The 20,886-nt window shown below is 42.8% G+C and overlaps 1 protein-coding gene across 4 annotated transcripts in view; it reads right to left on the bottom strand.

Annotated features, from left to right (window-relative positions):
* Positions 1–388: 388 nt before the first annotated feature.
* Positions 389–20,886, bottom strand: part of mgat4c (mgat4 family member C) — an 85,383-nt gene continuing 64,885 nt past the window's right edge. For all 4 annotated transcript variants that reach the window (XM_029434603.1, XM_029434600.1, XM_029434602.1 and 1 more), the window contains 3 exons: positions 5,922–6,073; positions 5,233–5,380; positions 389–4,770 (listed from right to left, as the gene is read on the bottom strand). In XM_029434603.1, the coding sequence (XP_029290463.1) occupies positions 3,614–4,770; positions 5,233–5,380; positions 5,922–6,050 (1,434 nt within the window). In that variant the 5' untranslated portion in view covers positions 6,051–6,073 and the 3' untranslated portion in view covers positions 389–3,613. The remainder of the gene's footprint in view (positions 4,771–5,232; positions 5,381–5,921; positions 6,074–20,886) is intronic.

Below are 20,886 nucleotides of genomic sequence, written 5' to 3' on the forward strand. Positions count from 1 at the left end.
CAAAGAGCAATGTTGCTTTAAACAGTATAGTACCCCCCCCCCCAAGCTCCATCCCCACACTCTAATTAGGTATGCAGTTAAAAAGCATATGAATATTGAAAGGAATAATGTATGGCTTATGCTTTTGGCTACAGCATGCTCCGAGTCAGACAGTGTTGCTCTCGCTGCAGGTTTCCAGGAAGTGTCAGTTATGTATTTCTTTACCCTTTAAAATGTTAGATTTATGCATTTTTTTCTACTTTTATTCAAAAACATTTTTAACAGTGAAACAAAAACATGTTCAGGCGAAGGCAGAGGGACGACATTTGTGATTCAGGGTCGTGTGAATAGTAATATGTTGTGCTCTCTCGCACGCTGCTCTGTCTCAGCAGTCAATGCACCACAACAGTTGGCATTCATTCGTTTAATCTAATTTCATTTTTGAATACAATATTTACAATAAAACATTTGAAATGATACGTGTAAAAAAATATATGTCATCTTACAATACAGTACCATTTAGAGAACGATGGAAAGTAAAACAGACACGGAAACAACATCCTAACACACTCGCTACACTTCACAATATACAGCACATGTGGACTCCTGTTGGAAGGTAGCATCGGGGGGGGGGGGGCTTCTACGTACACACCCGGTACAATTTCATGAGCAGAAGCTGGACGATAATTCATAGATCCTGACAGTACAAAACAAAAAGGAGTTGTTTTATCCACTGAAAATGTTTGTTCATGCACTTTGTACATGCTCCACTGGAAGACAGCTCACACGTCAAACAACTATTCCACACGTCATATTCACACTCATCACCTGCTTGGAGCTTTTGGGGAATCGGACCCTCGCAGACAATATAATTAGACAAACTTAGACAGTTCCTGCAAGTGATCCACAAACCTTCGAATGGACAGCGAAGATTAGGATTTATTAGTTGTAAAGAACCTTTAGCAGTAAGTGAAACAACTGATCCTGTGCATACTGCTCACTCAACGCCCTCGTATGGATTGTAGTTTCAAAACATTTCTACCAATAGCAAAGAATGCTGAGCGCAGCAGTTTGCTGACATCCAGTTGAGGAATTTATGCAGCTTTTGTTGTTATCCCCAAGATGTAAATCTGTCCATAAATCTGCAGCGTGCAGCTTGTTTTGGCTGGCGTCTTATTTCAAATAAAGATCAGACAGCAATTTCTCCTGCAGAAATATCAGCCTCAACACGATTGCTCTATTTGGGCACGAGGCGTATCAAAGCCATCCATTACACTTGTAAAACAGCTAACTGCCCCGCGGTGACATCATGTGTTTATAGCTCATAAGCAGGTAATACTAGGCTGTGTGCGTCGTGGAGAATACCACACAATGTAGATTGTTGTTTCTGAGCATCGTCCGTTCAAGGGAGATCGCCTCCGAGGACCTGATCCATGCAGGTCACGGAATCATTCACCAAAATGAATAGTGGCTTTCCAAGGGAAATGCTGAGGAAAAACAATAAGCTATATTGTGGCGGTGGCGGTGGGCATTCTAATTTCATTTCAGATAGCACATGGGGGATTTGCTGAGGTGGCGGTACAAGCCAATCTGTGAAAGGTCTCGAACTGCGACACTGAACAAGACCTTTAGGGAAAACACAGAACAGGTGGCCGACGCGACAGCGGAACTGAACAAAGCTTCACAAAACGGTCGCAGCATGCTTAATGACGATCTGCCTCCACCTCGTGTTCCTAAGGAACGTCAGTGTCGTGTAAACATTTACCTCTTTATTGCATTGGTGAGATTTTCTGATGCCATTTCAACGTAGACACAAATCTGTCACTGAACATTACTCATCGACAGCTCGTAAATACATGAACACGGGGAAAAAGGTTATTTTCAAAGCACTGCTCTGAATCGCCCGGAGCGCCGTTGTGATCACGAGTTAACATGTGCAGCGTTAATTCTCGTTTGCCGTTAAACAACATAAAGCAAGGTGGAGAATTTAAAAAGGATCTTCAAAGGAAAGCCGATGCAACTTTCTCCAAAGCAGCAGCAGACTGCGTGGAGCGAGAGCAAAGATCACAGAGAGGCAACCATGTAGGAGCAGAAACATTGGAGTTGTGAGAGCGCAACATTGTGGAAAGAGCGAATTGAGATCCTATAGCTTCAGGGGAGATGTTGTTTTGCTGGTGTAGAGAGTGAGGCAAACACAGACCAATTTACTGGGGGAAAATTGTGCTGTGGTGAAAAAAAACAGAAAAGACCTAAGAGCAGACCTTGCTCATTCTTCACTGTGCAATCTAATCTCAGCTCTTGGAGAAGATGGGTGAAAACAAACATTGTTCTCCTGTCAGCAGCCCTGATGGAACACACTGTACAGCGCCTGCGAGAGAGCTCAGCCCACTCACACGCTCGCCTCAAACTAAATGAGGAAGATTATAAAAGTGGGAAAGGATATTGGAAACTGGATAAAGTTAGGTGTGACATGAGGAATATTAAAGACAAACAAATGACCTCTGATACTTTCCTGGTGGGTTTTCAAGGAGGGAAATAATTAAGAGCCAAATGAGGACATTCTCAGAGAGGAATCTCAGAGAGACATTTGCAGGCTTAATATCAGGCATGAGAAATTGAAGAAGACACAATAGCTTTAATTGGACGATATTTTCAAGGAGAACCCATTTCTAAAAAGAATTTAGTTACACTTCATATTAACTATCCTTTGTGTGCAACGGTCAGTGGTCCATTGCAATACAATTAACACAAATGTATTAAACGAGTAGTACGCTGCTCCCTAAGTAAGACTCGTCTTCATTCTTCACCTTTTCTGAAGAGATTTCTGATTTCAAATGATGAAAACGTGTTTTACTGTGATGCTCTTTAAATGTGTGAAACAAGACACCTTCATAACTCCAACTACATTTAGCTTCGAAGCGTTGCATGGTAAGGCTGGTGTGTTTATGTTTGGTAACAAATCCCATGAAAAGACAAAAAACTGAAATGTGTGAATCTCTCAGCAGTTTATGTGTATGACTCTCAACCACAAGCGTACATTTAACAAAAAGAACATTTTAAGGTGTGGATTATTACACATTCGTATTTACAGCACGTATAAGGGACTGACTCCAAATGAACTACAGTGACCAGGTTTATTGTAATGAAGTACTGCAACACGTGACCAATGAAACGCTGTGGCTCACTGATTTTAATAGTTTCTGGACAACAATGGAGCTCTATGGCACGTAGAAGATACAGACTTGTTAGGGATGAATTCATTGTTGGATTTGGTCTTTTCATAGGATTTGTACATGAGAATGTTGTAAAAACAATAACATAACATATGATTATATCCCTTAAAGTTGGTAAAACATAATACTGAATTATGGCGCAAGGACAGCTTTGGAAATCTGAAATAAATAAAGGCTTATGGAGCATTTCAGAAAACATACGTTGATGGATACTGAGGTCAGCTGAACAGTCCCGACTGGGAACATGAGTACTAAGATAACAACTTGCAAGTATAAAAAACTATAGATTGATTTGGCAATCAAAATGAGTATCAATAAATACATACAAAGTGAATAAATACACACATTTTAAATAAAAACCTTTGCCACTACGACATACTAAGAGTCTTTGTGTATAGTCTTTATTGGCTGGGGGGTTGTGTAGTCCATAAACTTATACTTCTAATAATGAGCCATTCTTTCTGACTGGCTGTCACCACAACACGAACACACTCAATGTCAAAGGCAATTTTGTGGTCTACGTCTTGAACCTCAATGTTGCCATTTTTAAACTCCCCTAATGTGATATAAGAGGAACACTGTTTCCCTTTTTTAGTTCCAACCAGTTTCTCCCCGACCTCTAGAGCTCCGTGGTGGAGAATGTCATTCAGACGGTCGTCAGAACCAGTAGAAATCTTAATTTTACTAATTTTGGTAGATTTGTTAAAGACTATGACAAAGAAATCTCCGGTGGACGGAGGCTTCCCCCAGAAATATTCATCCACAGTGCTGTAAGCCTTGGTGGCGTCATAGTTTTCAAAGACGTTGATGTTTGTGTAAAGGCTGGCAGGAGGGTTGTCAGGAATGTCTACGGAGTCTTCCTCGAAGTCGTCGTCCTTCAGCTTGTTCTCGGCTCCTTTGTAAGAGGAGTAGTAGCCCATGTGCTGGAACAGCGAGGGCTTGAAGCGGATCACGTCCTTCTGGGCCAGAAGCCCCCTGAAGTGGATGAGGAGCCAGTCGCAGGGCATTTCCTGGTAGAACATGAGGAGGAAATGAGCCAGACGTGGCAGGTCTCTGGAGTGGTACAGCTTCCCGATGTAGCCCAGCTTGGAGAACTCCAGCATCACCCAGTAGGAACCTTCTCTGGAGGTGATCACCTTCTTCAGCGCCGTCAGGAAGTTCCTGGAGCAGCGCACGTCGTCCTCTAACATCATGTAGAAGTGAGAGAGGTTCGTGCAGAAGTTGAGGAGGAAAGCGTAGTCCACGTTCTGCTTGGAGCGGAAACGGACGCGGTCCTCCGGGTCGTTGTAGTTCCTTTTCAAGCCGTCCAGAGATGGGTAGTACTCCTCGGGGGCCTGGATCACCAGGAGGCGTCCGGCTATGATGTGGTGGGCAAACTTCCTGGTGATTTCCTGCACCAGGTTCTCACACCAGGCCAGGTCAAAGTCTGCCAGGTGGACCACGACCACAATCTCTTTGAGCTCCTCGTAACTGGACTGATCGAAGATGGACTTGATCGTCTCCAGAAGGTAGTTTCCTCTTTTTCTTTTCACTGATGAAAGTCCAATGGTGAGATACTCTGTGAACAAAAATTAGCATTTTATATTATCATGATGCTTTCAACCACATCTCACAGTCTTCATCAGCTGATGTTCCCACATACAGACCCACCCAAGTCCAATACAGCAAAGCCCACCCACGAATGAAGACTGAGCTGTCGCCAAAAGCTCCAGAAAGTTATTATTGTGTTGTTTTCAATCAGGAATATTAATGATGAATTAATTTAAACAGTCCTGGTAAAGATCGTGTGACTCGGACCTCAAATGTCAAAAGTTAAATCATGTTATACTTGAGGAGAGGAGTGCGTATGGTTTAATTTTGGAGTAGTTGCAATTTATTGCCGAGCTTTAAATCCCCACGTCACAGATTTTTAAGTTTTAGTTCTTCTTCTCAGCTCGTGTTCACGACCACTGTGTGACTTACTGTAACTCCCCCCCAAGCTCATGATGTAAATTTCTCTTTAAACAAACACTAAACTTACTCTTGCGGTTCAATGGGGTACCAGCGAGATAACGATACGTGACATTAATGGTTCCAGAGGAATTACTCAGGTCTCTGAAGGTGTGAACGTATCGCTCTGAGCTCGAAGGGTGGACGGACGTTTCCCTGAGCTGCCTCTTATCTCCTTCCTGGAACACAACATGAAAAGCAAAAATCACTTAGCATTATGAACAATAGAGAACAGAACAACATATTCAAGCTGCCACTACTGCTGCAGAAAAAAGGGTTGAGAGGGTTAGGTTAGGGTTAAGGAAAAAAGGGACAAGGAAGTCGTTTCAACTGGGAATAATTTGAATAATTCAAACGAGAGGACGACTTTGATTTTCTTGAACTTGTCTTTAACACTCTGTTCAAACTTGAGACAATATGTATTTGACGTGACGGAGCTGACCCTGGATGTTTGGAGACAAAAGGAATCTTAAAACCCCTTCAGGCTGTTTGCTTCGCCCAGCAGATGAAGTTGAGAAGAGCACCAGAGAGCTGAATATGTGAACTACCGCTTAATAATTCAAACAACAAATCACTAAGTTTTGATGGCGTCATGAATAAGAAATAAATTGTCAGGATGATTTCGACTCGGGTCCGCGTTATGAACATTTAAACATGTTTCTTTATAAACAAGACAACGTGGATGCATTAAACAAATACAAGAACACACAATGTACTAACCAGGACGTAGCCATCTTCGATGTAGAGGTTGAGGAAGAGGAGGAAGGTGATGAGGAAGCCGAGGAAGGGGATCGTGGAGCGTTTCCTCAGACACCTCATCTTGTCCAGGGATTTCCACACCAGCCGCATGCTGCGCAAGCTCTCACTGGGATCTGCACGAGAAGCACATCAGACACAACACGTCAGAGCGGCTTTGAAAGTCGTCCGCCCGAGACGCTGCAAGCCAATAATTAGCCTTTTTATCAGGCATCAAAAGATAGCGGGGGGGAATTAATTTTAGGACCAATCGTCCATGTATGACGTGATTATCTTCCACGTTCTAATAATTCTTCAACAGAATTGTAATGATGTGTGATGGAGTTTCACCAAATCTCCCGGCTGATTGATTCAAATGACTTGAGGTGGAAGCTAAAGGCACCGCAGGACACAAAGGATGTCAAACAATGGATTACTGATGCAAAGCAAATATTTCTTCACTAATAACAATAACAAATATGAACCACTTGGGAGCTGAATTTGTTCAACACATCCCCCACTACTGGTATGTGATGCAGCTGATAGGGTGGTGCTTTGTTCGATGGTGGTTCTTTATGCTACGATGGGCAAAATGAGATGCGTCTGTTTGCTCCTATCAGCTAGCTCAGGGGTTCCCAAACCTTCTGTGGCCAAGGCACACCAAAGACCAAGACAAAATCTCAAGGCACACCTGTGTTCATATCACTCTGTGAACATTTATTTCGTCCTTGTAAGAAGCTAGTCTCCTTCGCACTAGCAGAGAGCCTTTGATGTGTCACACGCTAATATTTCCCGCCATGCGCAAATGGCTAAAACGGATTCGCTTCGACAGATTTTTTAATGATTGTTTTATTTATATTTAGGCCAAAGCATATAAGATCTATTGTTTCTATATTGTGAAATAAGTGTGTAGGACAAAGTACCGTTAAAGAACAGTGTGCCACACCATTTGGGAACCACTGAGCTAGCTTACTCATCTTTGTTGTGAAAATTAGCATTTTTCTTCCACAGACCACCATCACTCAAGAGAAAAATATAATTTTTTGTTTAATTTCAGTTCACTTTGTTTCAGTTTTGTGGTCCATAGAAGACAAAAATAATAAAAGAAATAAATTAAAATAAGTATTTATTTATAACCTTTATTTTACCAGGATATGTCTCATTGAGATTAAAAATCTATTTTTCAAGGAGAGAATAAATACTTGAAAAAATCAAAATATTAATAATATAAATTAATAGATTAATTTATATTATTAATATTTTGATTTTTTCAATCATTTATATATATATAAAAAAAATTCCCAGAGCCAAAGAAAACGTTCAAATTTCCTGTTTTTTCTTGACCAAAAGTCCAAAAACCTAATAAATGTACAGATTCATAGAAACAAATGTTTTCCTCCTAGATGCTGGAACCAGTTTTGTATTTGCTGCTCGTGCAGTAGTTTTAAACTGGTAAACATACATTCAGCTTTCATGCGCCTTTAAAAGCTTCCATAAAAAAATTAACTGGATGTTTTGTTGGAGCTTTTTCTTATAAACAACTCAACTAAAAACAGAATAGTCTATTGTGCGCCTGTATAATCTTATTATTACCTTTGAGAAGCTTATGATAATAAAGACTGATGTTTTGTTAGGTACATGTATATTTCCTTTTCTTCCCATCCCCCTGTCGGTAATGAATATTATACGGGGACACAAATCATTGGTAAATGGCATTTCTTATTGGCTGTCAGAAGCTAAGCACAGAAACCCATAAAGTCACCCAGTAAATTGATTTATAGCACTTTAACGTGTTAATAAATGACCTGTGGAGTGTTTCCCTGTCCCCAACACAGATAAAACTAAGACATCACAAAGTCGATGCTGACAGCTGAGCGCACATCTATCAGGAGGCTTATAAGCAAAGCTAACACATATACAGCTTTCAGTTAGAACATCATTATGCATCAGTCACCACAGGATTGGCGCCTCCTCATAGCAACTGTACGACTGAGACTGACGGAGGGACGAAGAGCCAACGAACAGCAGCAGCAGCAGCAGCAGCAGCAGCACATGGAACAGCCTACAGATGTAACAATGGCGTTTGGTCTTTTCTTTGCCAGCAATTAGGCATCAGCATGTGCTTTTGTTCCACGGCTGCAAAACCCCAGAGATGCCTAATAGAATACAAACTACCTCTAAGCTCAGTTCAATGACCACACACACATCGATCACTCGCACCAGGAGTCAGCCTCACTTGGGATTCGGCTAGTCAATACCTCTTTGTGCAACACTTGAAAACTGAATTTAACATATCCATCCACGGCGGGCTGTTCCGTGCAATCTTCGACCGGGTGTGATTTAATGTGGCCGGCGATTACCATATTTATCAGTTATTTCTGCTTACAGTATAACAAACCTAATGAGCATCACTACCTACAGGAGATGTAAGAATCTGCTTCAGCTGTGAACTGCTTAATGTCTGAACATCATGTGTGTGAGATAGAAATACACATGCTATTGAATGCAATGTGTTTTATTTGTTTATTCAAAAGTTCAAATGTTGGTAGCCCATAATTGAACAATTTAATTAAATCAAGAAAGGAGTCCGAAAACAAGAAAACAATCCTATGGAGCACACTATTACAAAACATTTCACCGGCTGGCATTTCGTGTTGGCTGTCTTACATTAACTCTGATGTCTTATTGGCTAACTCCATGTTACCCTCGGGCTGCACTATGAACAGATATCTGCACATGAATGCTTAATCTGCAGGCAGCAGGATATGATGTTGGTATCGGATGCATCTAGTTTCTGTTTGCAGTCCTGTTTGACCAGGCATTGGTTGCATGCAGGTTATCAGTAGAGAGTAAAAGAGGCGGAACCCATTGGGCCAAATGCAATCTCAGAACCCAACAGGCTATCGTCTGACGGCAATTTTGCTTTTTATTTATCTCTATACGATCCGGTCGTAGACATCGTCTCTCAACTCCGACTTTCTCCATTCTCACGTCTCTAACTGTCACTGTAAACAATGACAGGCGCACAGAAGAAGTCTTGGCCCGGTTAGACGCTGGAACCCCTTAAATATTGGCCGTTAGCCCCAGAGGCTAAATCGTTGTCTTATCGATAGCCAATGGGTTCCAAGAGCTCGTCTTCTGCTTAAACAGTTTGACACATCTTCTATTAGATGACAAAAGCTGATATTCTCTAAATACAACATGAGAATATCATGCAATGCAACGAGTCAAGCGTTTTATATCTGTAACAATAAAGACATTCTATCCTTCTTTGTGTTTCCAACAATGTGTCTGCACAACACATACAGGTCAAAGCAGAATATGTTGCATTGTCTCCATTATATGTGTGGCGTGTCTCCACTAAATTGCAGAGTTCTGCTGGAGAAAGCTGCGTGCAGCATGATGATGAGAAGAATCATTAGAGCCACTTTGCAGGAATCTCAACTGATGGCGGCTACAAGTACAAGAGTCCTCCCGACGCCACGGTTCAGGTAACTCCGGCTTCTCAGCGCCTGCCTCGACTCCTTTGGTGAGAACTCAGCCAGCAGCTCTTTCCTTTTGCACAAACATAAGCTATGTTGAGACTCCTGACCTACAAAAACAACTAAATGGTATTCTTTGCAAGATCCAGTGGGAGAGCTACAATTAAACCACTTCTGTACTTCGTGTTAGAGGGGAGTTGATCTCTCAGATTGGAGTTTTGGGTGTCTCTTCTGATGATACAAGACAAAGCGAGGAGCCTCTCTGATTTCAATAATTCAGTACGAGCTCAGAGCAGGAAGGGTATGAGATGCTTATCCTGCCAAAGGCGCAGCTGGGAAACATGCTCACTTCTCCTAGCCTAGATTTAACTGTGACTGAGATGCACGGCAGAACACCTAAAACATCATCGTCTCTATTTCCAGTCTGTATCAGTCAGACTGTATATTTTCGAAATATGCTAGAAAAAGGTACATACACGGACGATGGTATGGATTCACTGCCAGCATCCATTAACAAGAGACATACACAGTACTGTATATGTTGTTGTGTTCATTCTTGTGGCATGAATCCAGAGTGGAACTGCAGCAGTGAAATGGACTAAGTGTGTTTTAATGGGTGTGTCATCCTGGCAGTCACACACTCCCTCAGATGTCCCCAGCACCATTCCAGGACACAGCACACTTCCAGCAGGCTGGGGCTGTTAAATATCCATTATGCACTGTGTGTGTGTGTTTGTGTGTGTGTGTGTGTGTGTGTGTGTGTGTGTGTGTGTGTGTGTGTGTGTGTCTGTGTGTGGACCAAATAAACCACACCACTGACTCTCTGCTTGCAACACACTGTGCACTTAACTCGTATCAACTGTTTGTCCCAAACTCCTCTTGAAAACCGTGCCGTCAGTAAGAGGTTAAATCCCGTGACATAAAGGGAGCTTGGCGACCGAAAGGACTTCACAAATTCAATAAAGTTTTCATTTTGTTTGATCAAGATTTCTCAAGCATTGTACTTTTTAAATGGAATATTCTCTGCTATTTGTTGTCATTTTATATTATTTTTTCACCCATTTTCGAGTGTAACAAACCAGCTGGGAAACAGAAGTCCTTTGTGATCGTTGCTACAGTTGCTCCTGGAAGAGAAAAGACAGACAATATGCCCAAAAGGTCTCTAAGGAAACCTGGTAGTATCACACCAGGACTAGTGCCTTGGGGGTTTGGAAATGGCTCTCAGCTGGAAATCTTCTGCCCATCGATCGTTGACGTCACAGCGAGCTGAGGGTTATTATGTTGCTGTGCAGACACATTAGAACACAAGGGAGCGAAAACCAGCAACAAGGGAACTGGACATTTACGTGAAGAGCTGCACACTAGTATAATGACAAAATGATGTTTCCACAAAGTGCCATGTTCAATTAGGAGCTTAGAATTCAGGGCTTGGAAATGGTAACACCATCATTCAATTCCTGCAGAGAAAAGAGCGCAATGTTGTTACTAATGGTTACTTTCAACATCAATCTATATATTATAATTTGTTTAATCAAACTACTTGTTTTGCCATTAATCCAAAAATCTAAATATATTCATAAACAAACTGTGTAATCCCACATGTGATGAATAATTAATGGATTAATCATGTAATCGTTTAAACACCAGATACAGTTGGACGTAGTTTTTATACGAGCAATATTTGTTCCTTTGTTCCCGGCAGAAAGTACCTTGGCAAGCTATCTCTGGATTCATCCTCAACGTCCTCCATGTTTCTCTGGCAGCTCATATGAGATGACTGATCCAGGAATTGTCTTCCTCTCCCCTGCTACACCCCCTCCCCTCTAATGGTGAAATCTGACAGAGGCAGACTTCAAATGGAAAACAAGGAGCTCCCCAGTGAGGAGAAGGCAATTATGGTCTGGCCTGATGTGTAACCTAATGCCAAGAATTCTATATCACAGCAAAAAAAACAAAAACAAAAGGCCTTCCATTGCCTCCCCATTCGTAATGGCTTGATTGCTCCAGAGTGGAAGCAATCCTCCTGCATGCCAACAATACCACTGTTTGTTTTGGAGTGTTGTGAAAGTGGAGGGAAGAGCAGAGTAAATGGGAAAAAAGGGTAAAGGATTGAGCAGAGCGGCACTAACATGCCACAAACATGAGTCGAATTTCACATCCCATCTTCCCAAGGTTGTTGCCTTTTTAAAGTTATTGCCACAAAAGTGAAACCGGAAAGTCAGGATGCCTCGGCTGAGCAGCGACGCCCGAACACCTGAATCTGAATAGATTGCTTTTTTAAAAAGTGTGTGTACAGTAACAGCGTAATTAATGAATTCCTTTGAACGCCGTCAGGGAAGTGAGAAAAAAACCCGTCTCCTTTGGGAATCTGAGGTTCACACAACAAGGAGTTCCTCCGCGTGGTATTCAGAAATCAAAATAACCTCTTAACAAACACTTTTCTTAGCCTGCGTGAATCAACCCTCAACTTTCGATTTAGGCCACGCCATTTTTACAATGTGAAGCTGCGTTTCTGTAATGGGAAAACGTAGATGGGAAACACATTGTGAATGAGAAAAAGGGGAAAAGATGAATAAAATGGGGAGCAGAAAGCAATTCTCCCTCATTTCATCTTGTTATCTGTTTTACATTATTTCCCCCGGGTATCCTGCACCTTGCAGATATACAGCTCTGCACAAATAATCAATTAAGCCTGCAGATTTGCAGGGATTCAGCAGTTGCTTTGTGTCAGGCCTTTAGCCACTTTCAATGGATTTTCTTTCACGATAAAAAGCCTCGAGCAACAAAGGCTTTTGTTGATAACAAAATTGTGGCGCAGGGCGGAATAATAAATCCCTTTAATATGAAATGGCTGTTTTGTTAATAATTCAAATTGGTCAAACAGTTTACCAATTACTAAATTCTTACAGCCTGCCAGACAAAGGAATCTACCATCTACAAAGACTTAGCGACCCTTGTCAGACATCCACGGCCCGTACAGAAACACGGAAAGGATCTTAATTATTGGGATGCGACGGGGGATTGTCGGCGAGGGTGTTGTAAACGCACTGTGTGGTAAATTAAAGCCTGAAAGCCGTGTTACTGGGAGATCCACCGTGTAATTCCTGCGTGTCACAACAGTCGATCATGTCTGAGGTGGCTGACATGTCATCTCCACCGAGGTAATCTTTCAAAGGGAGTCATCATGTTATATTGAGGCGACAACGCAAACTTTTATTTTTCTCACTTTCTTTCTTGGCGTCTGTAATCTGTCAAGTGGTTTCTCTGATCATAAAACGGTCCCAGACCTGGCGTGCTTTACAGAGCCCAGCTGCGTCAAACTTTCGGAGGACAGACGGCTGCACCGAGGATCCGAACAGATGTACGCCGCCGCCGCCGCAGCAGCACCACCTCCCCCTCTCGCCTCCCCTGTGCTGGGCCTGTCACCGCTATCAGCAGCTTGAGCTCACTCATTCTAATGGGAGGAGGAGGTGTCGTGGAGGTTGCGGTAGAAGGCAGAGTGTGTGTGTGTGTGTGTGTGTGTGTGTGTGTGTGTGTGTGTGTGTGTGTTCTGAATGAGATGCATTCCCCACGGACACACTGTCCAAGTGCTCCACCCTCCCCGCGCCGCCACCACCAACTGCCACCGCTATCACAAACGTGGCCCTCGAGGGAGAAACAAGCAGTCCGGTGACAACGGCACATCCAGCTGTTCTCCCATAAGGCCTTGGAGCATGAAAAAAACAAACCCAAATGGTCTCAGCCAGTCGGCTTATCAGGCTTCTGAAACCAGAACATTTCCAAGCACAGCCAAACAGCCTTCTCTATTCAGCGGCCTCGTGTTTCTCTGCTCTCTGAGTGAGAGGACGTTGCCTTGTTCTCCTTCCAGGATGTGTTGGAGACGTCAACAAAGCTTTTCCATTCATCAGCATTACTGCTTGTGTTTTTCCAGAGCAGCAATAGCACAGGTGGTGTAAACTGGAGTGCATCGCCGTGAAACACTGAGCAGGCGCCACCCGTTGATGCTACCTTCAGAGCAATCAAGCATCAAAACATTTAGAACAAGCGGCTGTGGCCCTGTGTCCACTGCAGAACAATCGCCCAGATCATCCAGCCTGGACCATTATTGAAATGTGATTGTAAAGAGCCCCCCCCCCCTATTTGATTTCTATTTACTTGGAAGGAAAGGAAAAGGAATGCTTTATACCTGGGAATGGACTCTTGCTATCTCTGGACAGCCGATCTTTAGCGTCACATCAGTGGTATAAAAGGAAGAACTGCATTTATCACGGAACACAAACTGCAATCACAGAGCTCGATGTGTCGATGCACACAACACACGCCGTGCTTGCTCGACACGGAGAAGCTGAGAGGCTCTGGGACTCGCCGCAGTGATGGGAAGCGTCGCTGACAGTCTGGATGTGAAAAGGAGGTTTCTGTTGTCTGGGTGTTTATGTTTAAGGTTAGAGGCAAACAACAAAACACACAAAAACCTTTTACCGTTCCAAGTGTTCCAGCATAATGAGGACGGGAGGCGTGAGAAATGATTCACATGTGGCCGAGCGTCTCCACGGCCCTTCTAAGCAGTTAGCACTTTGACCCAGATTAGCGCTCTGCCAGGGGTGCACTTGGGAGGGATGGCGATGGAGGACTGCGATGCTGCCTGCTTATTTCCACTAGAAAACACACTTGACGTGTGTACACTCCCTGCACACATGCACATGGGCTTCACTTCCTCCCCATCCCCTTGTGTGAGCTTGTGAAGCTGCGGCCGGTTATATAAATGATTACCTACATCTGAGACACGAGATGATTAGTATTTGAATATTGTCAAGTACTCTCTAGGGCGAAAAAGATATTCAATTAATTCTTTGTTTTATTTGACTCGGCTAATAGAGCGTGCGTCTTCCCGACTGCCCTCTGTGCCTGACGTCATGTGTCATAAACATATGCTGCTGCTCCCTTGAGGCCATTTTCTACATTAAAAGCACAGAGCCATTGGATTTAGCAGCCTGTCATCACTGTCTACTCCACAAAAAAAAACTGGACAGGGGCTGAGGGCATGAGAGAGGATGAACAAAAAAAGAGGGGGGGGAAGAGGCCATTGAAGAAAAGGCTGGAAAGAAATCCCCTCTCCCTCTCCGTCTCTCTCTGTCTCCATTTGTGAGGAAGGAAAAAGGAACAGGAGACTTGGCTCTGCCTTAAAAGCACTTAAAAAACCCAAGGTCACCTCCTGGTCAAATCTGTGAAATGAGAAAATGGCTGAAGGGGCAAGAGGCCGGTGGCAGATAACATGAGAATGCACTATCTCCTCCCTACACATTTAGTGCAGGGGAGGACGGGGCACTGTCAGGCTTTTCAAGAGGCTTCGTGCTGAAATGAGGAGCGGAGACACAATAAGATGGCCCAGTTTCACCCAGTATGACAGCGCATACGTTGAAGTGCTCTTAGGGAATTAGCTTTGTGGTCAAGCAGAGAGCAGACAGCCAAAGAGCTGAATGTGAAATCGCCCAACTGGGTCGAGCAATAACTGAAAGTACTCAGGTCATTTTAAAGGTGCTGCCTCCATTTTTTAAGTCAAGTATCATTATTTGGGAAATCTGAATTTAAAATTGTGCGTATTGAGTAACTAATCTAGCTAGTTGATACATCCTAAAGGTCATGTCATCAGGTGGCTGTTTGTACAGCTGGTGCACTGAATGATCTCTTAACACATATATATATATATATATGACCGAAATGTTAAGATGGGCTTGCAGCTGTGATTCAATGTGCCAATAACCTGTAAGCTCTCTTTGCTCGCAGGACTAGTGTCTCCTGGAGTCCCACTGAGATTCATGTGTTTAATAATGGGACTGAGCCATGTCTATAATGTGTAACATATCACCTGGTGGAGTTACTATCGGTCCCATATAATGTCACAGTTAATGATAAGCATGTTGCTGCTCCCTGCTCATTATGGACATGTGATGTTCATTTATGTTGCTTATATAAAGTCTTATAGTATTTTTATGTATAGTCGATTAAATGACATTTGGTAGCACAAAGCTAGCTGTTGATTAGCTTGTGAAAAAAGTTGTTTTTCTCAGCCAAAAGGAGATTAAATATTAGAATGACATTCAGTATATCAGCATAGCTTCTTTATAACGCAATAGTGTGTCTGTTGTCTGGTTTTAGAGTTCTCCACGTGCCTGAACACGGATTAATGCCGCTCTAAATAACTATAGTATTAGAACAAGGCTGTAGCTTAGTGTAGCTGCAGTTCCCTCTCAACCACAGCAGCATTAGTTTGTAGATGAGCATCATCACAGCAACTTGTTTGAAGGTTTTAAGCTCACTATAAGTCAATATAACACAATCAGCACGGAGACACTTTAAAAAGCAACAACACATTTGGAATAGTCCCATCATGCTCGAATGAAAAAAGATTGAAAACTGTACAAATCTTTAACAGCTGTATTAGCACTGAGTTTAAAATGTCAAGTGCATCGCAGTAGTGTTTAAAGAATCCGCAATCTTTAAAGTTTTATACTTCAAAAGCAATCTTCTCAATCCTAGAGATCACGCATTCTTCCCTCCCGAACGCAGCGGAACGAGCAACAGGCAGAGATTTAAATGTGCAGCACGATACCTCAGAGGAGAAGCCCGTGTGTTTCCTGCCGTGCTTCTGGAGGCGGCTCTTCGCTGAGACATTGACTACCTGTCCCGGCGCTAGACTGATGGGAGACTTCCCGAGGATGCGGGGATATAGGATACTCTCCCAAGTCTCCAGCATGAATATTTGATGAGAGATGTGTGGGACGGCCAATCACTAAAAGACGTTTATCTCCAATACCCCTGACTGGGCAGGCCGAGTGAGCTTCTCCTTTGGTAATCATGGATGAAAGACTGACAGCGTTCTTTAAAATGTATATGTTCCAGCACCACCGCCAACAAAATGATAAAGTGCAGTCCATGTTCTCCCCTACATCTGTGTGCGTTGCGTCTGGCCTCCCATGAGTCTCCAAGAGCACACAGTCTATATTAGTTAGCTATTCTGCGACTTAAGCGTGTACTTATTCAACCTTAACGACCCTGTTTGTGCCACAGCAACATTACAGAGTGTTCAGCAAATTCCTGCGGTCATTGCTCAGACCTTGAGTTTTCCCATCATCAGCCTATTGTTTCATAACCTTGCTTATGCAAAACACTGTGGCATTTGTGATGACAGAAATAGGCTCCCAGGTTCTCGTAAAAATGATATTCCAATCTCTGCAAACCTTTAATGATGCTGCAACTGAGCAATTTCTTCACTGCACTTATTACAGTTTTCCTCCTATCTCCGAGTATTGAGATTGGGAATGTTTTAAAGAAATGTGGATAATTTCTGCTGCAGAACTCAAGAGCATTGTTGAGTTACTGTTATCAATCCTTAACTCTATCAACCGCCTGCACATGTATTATAGGCAATTTGTTCTATGGGGCAAGAAAAGTCTTTTTAATCACACCTTCAACCTCCATCTCTTCTTGTGAAGCTGCTTAATGGCCAACAATAAAGGGCAGTGGCTGCACTGGGCCTCAGCCAGGTGCCCTGTGTGATGCAGGGTGATGCGATTTATGGTTACATAATAACACAAAGGCTTTCAGTCAGTGTATATGAAGCTTCTTTCTATCACTTGTATCCGAAGCCGCGGTGGCAGTTTATTGCTATAATCAGATGGAACTAAATGAGGCACCGAACCAACTATAATACAATTACACTTTAATTAACGAGTGTTTTACTGTTCAGTGACATTTATGCTCAGAGCTAAAGACTAAGAACGTCTCCACAAAGATGACATTGGCTAATTTCCCAGGTCTGATTCTGCCTTCTCGTCCCGCAGAAAACCTATTAGACTTAGGTTGAAGGGAAAGAACGCGTGTTACATATCTTCTCGTGCTACACACGTGTAATCACTGCTGCATGCTGGTATGTCAATTAGTCCACTGTCCAATTAAATGCAGACATGTTTATAATTACTCTATTTTGAAAACAAAGTCTCCACTAATGTTTTCCCTCCCGATGATAGATCCATCATTAACCCCGCTGACGCTAATGAAGGATCTGTCTGTGTTTTACACCTCGGTGAAATTGAGCCTCTTGTTTTTTTTGGATGTGTAGCCAAAGGGACCGTTTCTTTTGAATAGCGGTTGTCTGCAATTACTCTCGAGATGGATCTGCTGCTGTCAGTTTGAGATGCTGACAAAGGATGCCCTTCGCCTTTGAAGTACTTCATCTTGCCTCAGGTAAAAGAGTCCATAACTTGGCAAAAAGGAAAACTTTTTGTTTGGTTCCCAGCCTCAGGCAGGCTTTCAACCAAGTGGGCTCCTCTGATGTTGAAATATACACATTACACATACAAAATAGTCTGTCAAAGAAAGAAAAGAGAGAGAATCCTCATTTCATGAAAGTGCAACTAGACCACTCTATCAAGAGAGTACGCTGCACATTTCCTCCTACCTTTTGAAATAGCAAATCAGAATCCAGTAAAAGCTTGTCTGTGTGCAATATTAATGCCACTAGAGTGGAAGAGGTAGCCAAGAGGATGCCTTGCATCCAAATCTTCACCTGGCAGCGTGGGCAATAAAAACACATACATCCTGTTCACCGCTTTCAGTCTGCACGTTTGATTATGTAGCATTTAAATGCTTTTAATAATAAATACGACTTATAAACAGGTCAGACTTAATACTAATTAATTTTGCAGGCTTAGACGCGTTAACTACGTTATCTTCACTGAAGGTGAGAGTCGTGCTTTCGGCAGCTTTCCGAATATATTCCACAGACACAGCCGTTCTTGTTCACCTCCAGAGCAGAGGCGCTCGTGTTTGTTATTCAGCGTCAGTCGGCACACCAGCCGGGCTCCACCTTTGGCTCAGTCCCGAACAATTTTCAAGCTTCCTGTAAAATGAATATGCATTGCCTTCGCAGTGAATCCATTTGCAAGACAGAATGATAATGAAGAGAAAGTGCTTTCAAAAAACCCAATTAATCTCATGTAAAACGGCTGCTCGATGCTTCTAATGAGATGCCAGTTTAATAAGCGGGTATGTTGTACAACAAAGCCATTTGGAAAACATTATTGTTTATTTGTTTGATGACATGCAGGCAATGGAACGGATTGTGTTTGTGAGAAATAAGGTTATCAATGTTTGATGTAAAGAAAATGTACCTTTTAACTTGCTGCACAGTACACAGGTTAGTGTTACACGTGCAGAAGTGCAAAGTTAACATTATTGTACCCAATGAATATTACAGGAAAATCACGTTTAATTCCTCTATTGGAGGAAGCTGCTTTTAAAATGGACACACATTTAGATGGAAGATATTCATGGGAAGCTCATAAACAGAAGCTCAGTGCAGGCAGAAACTAATTTCTTTTTTATTGCACCATGAAATGCACCTTTCAGAGTTTGCTGCTTGGAAACGCTGAAAGGAGAAACAGAATGTGGTCGGGCTAAGAGCCAAGCTGTGTCGATGCTCGGTGAAAAGTGTTGAGAGATGGATCACATTTGAGGGGGAATCGGTAGCTTGTGAACAATGCTGCTTTCAGAAGAAAACAAATCAACTCGTTATCGACTCAAAACCTGCCGACTGGATCTCCGCCTGGTTGAATTTTACTTATTCATTGAGGTGGAGAGGGTCAGATACCTTCTCAAACTCTGGGTCCTTTCCCTGCTGTCGGACAAGAGGGGCAGACCCCATTAAAGATGCATGATGACCAGTGAGTTGATCTTAAAGATCTCCAAGCTTTGACGATGCCCTTGTCAAATATTCATGACCCCTATAGTGGGCGCAGTTCTTTTTGGCACAGGGAGATAATGTAGCTTTTTTTTAAAACCCATGTGCATTTGTGTTTGGCAGAGTGTTGGTGCTGCATCCTCATCTGCCGTGCAGAAAGAAAAGGGAGGATGGCGGGTTTAAGAGGCCATGGAAGGTTGTCCCAGAAAAAGGAAAATTGAGGCGAGCAGTGTTACCGGGTGGTTAGGTACCACGTTGTGGAGTCTGACCTGTACTCCCCACACATTACTCGCAGAATGAGAGGTAATAAGAGAGTCTGGAGTTTTACTGAGAACTCACGATCAACACAGCCCCACAAACGGGGTCTCTGGGTCGGTCTAAAAGTCGGCAGAATGTGTCTGTGATCCATCGAATCTGAGACCAGCTGGTAACGCTTCCATGTTTCTACTGCGCCGTCTTTAACACCCAGTGGGAGCAACAGTGGGAGATTGTGTTTATACTGGGAACATATCACGTGCCAACTGTCAGCGTGGGAAGCACTGTCATACGAAGATGTCTCTTTCATATTTGTGCATCTTGCAACGTAGCATGCTAGTGTTGAATGTTGTTATATAATATCAAGAATTGTTTTGCGAGTCCCAAGTATTAAACTTTGACTTTCGAGCCCTAAACAAGTCATAATTCGCTCTTCATCAATTTCGAGCCGCATGTTTTACATACTGCAGTCAGTTTCCATTTGCTTTTTGTTTTGAGGCAGCTACATCCCAAACGTTCAGTGTCTCTGCACTGGATGCAGACAGATGGAGTTAATGCCAGTTATTTCCCAGCCTGCTCTAAAGTCTCTGGAGTTGGTCGATGACCTCATTACGTAACAAGCTGTGGGACAATGCACTTTGATCAATTAGCCAAAAGGCTCATTTTCAATTTGTCCCAAAACAACAGATAAAACATCCAACATATAAACACACAACAGGAGAACATAAAATATGAATATTCATTAATACAAATCTGCCTCTAATAAATATTTAATACAAGTTTTATGCTTTTATTCAATTCATTTCCATTCTGTAACTGACGGTGATTTATTCTTGGTCCTTTGCCATCATTGTGATATATTTATATTTGGTTTTAAGAGAGTCAAAGCGTTCCAGTCCAGCTAATAAGCCATCAAAGAGAGTCTAAAAATATCCGGTAAGCCTCTTCTCTCTGCTCCATTCATGGCTCAAAAGGAAATATGACAAATGGCAGTCAAATCTCACTGTAACAGCTTTAAGTAGCCTCGACAGTGACACTTTGCATCAACCTACAGTCAAATCACTGTACTCACGTCCTTCATCTCTCCACTCTGTGGCCACTTGACTCTCTCTGTTCAGCAGAAGACAACTGTGCTGCTGTGTTCGGTGGTCTAATGTCGCTGGACTTGACTCTCCATAAACAGATTTCTGTAGAACGTGATGCTAAATGTGTTCGGCGTGTCATTGAGCGTCATTGAGCATCCTTTCTCCCCCCCGCAGTGGCGCCGTGGTGCTCATTTTCTCACCTTGTTTTATTCTAGGCTCAGATTGGAGATGCATGGTCGATTATTGCCTTTTGTTCAGGAAGAGTGACAAAGGGCGCTGAGCCATGGCCTGCTCGCGCTCTCATTTGTGTCTCGCTGGCTGTGAAATACACCCCAAATTAACGATATGAGAGGCAGCACAGTTCAGATCGTGATGGATGCTCATGGAGG

The sequence above is a fragment of the Cottoperca gobio genome, chromosome 6 (genome assembly GCF_900634415.1).
Source record: "Cottoperca gobio chromosome 6, fCotGob3.1, whole genome shotgun sequence".
Classification (NCBI taxonomy): Eukaryota; Metazoa; Chordata; class Actinopteri; order Perciformes; family Bovichtidae; genus Cottoperca; species Cottoperca gobio.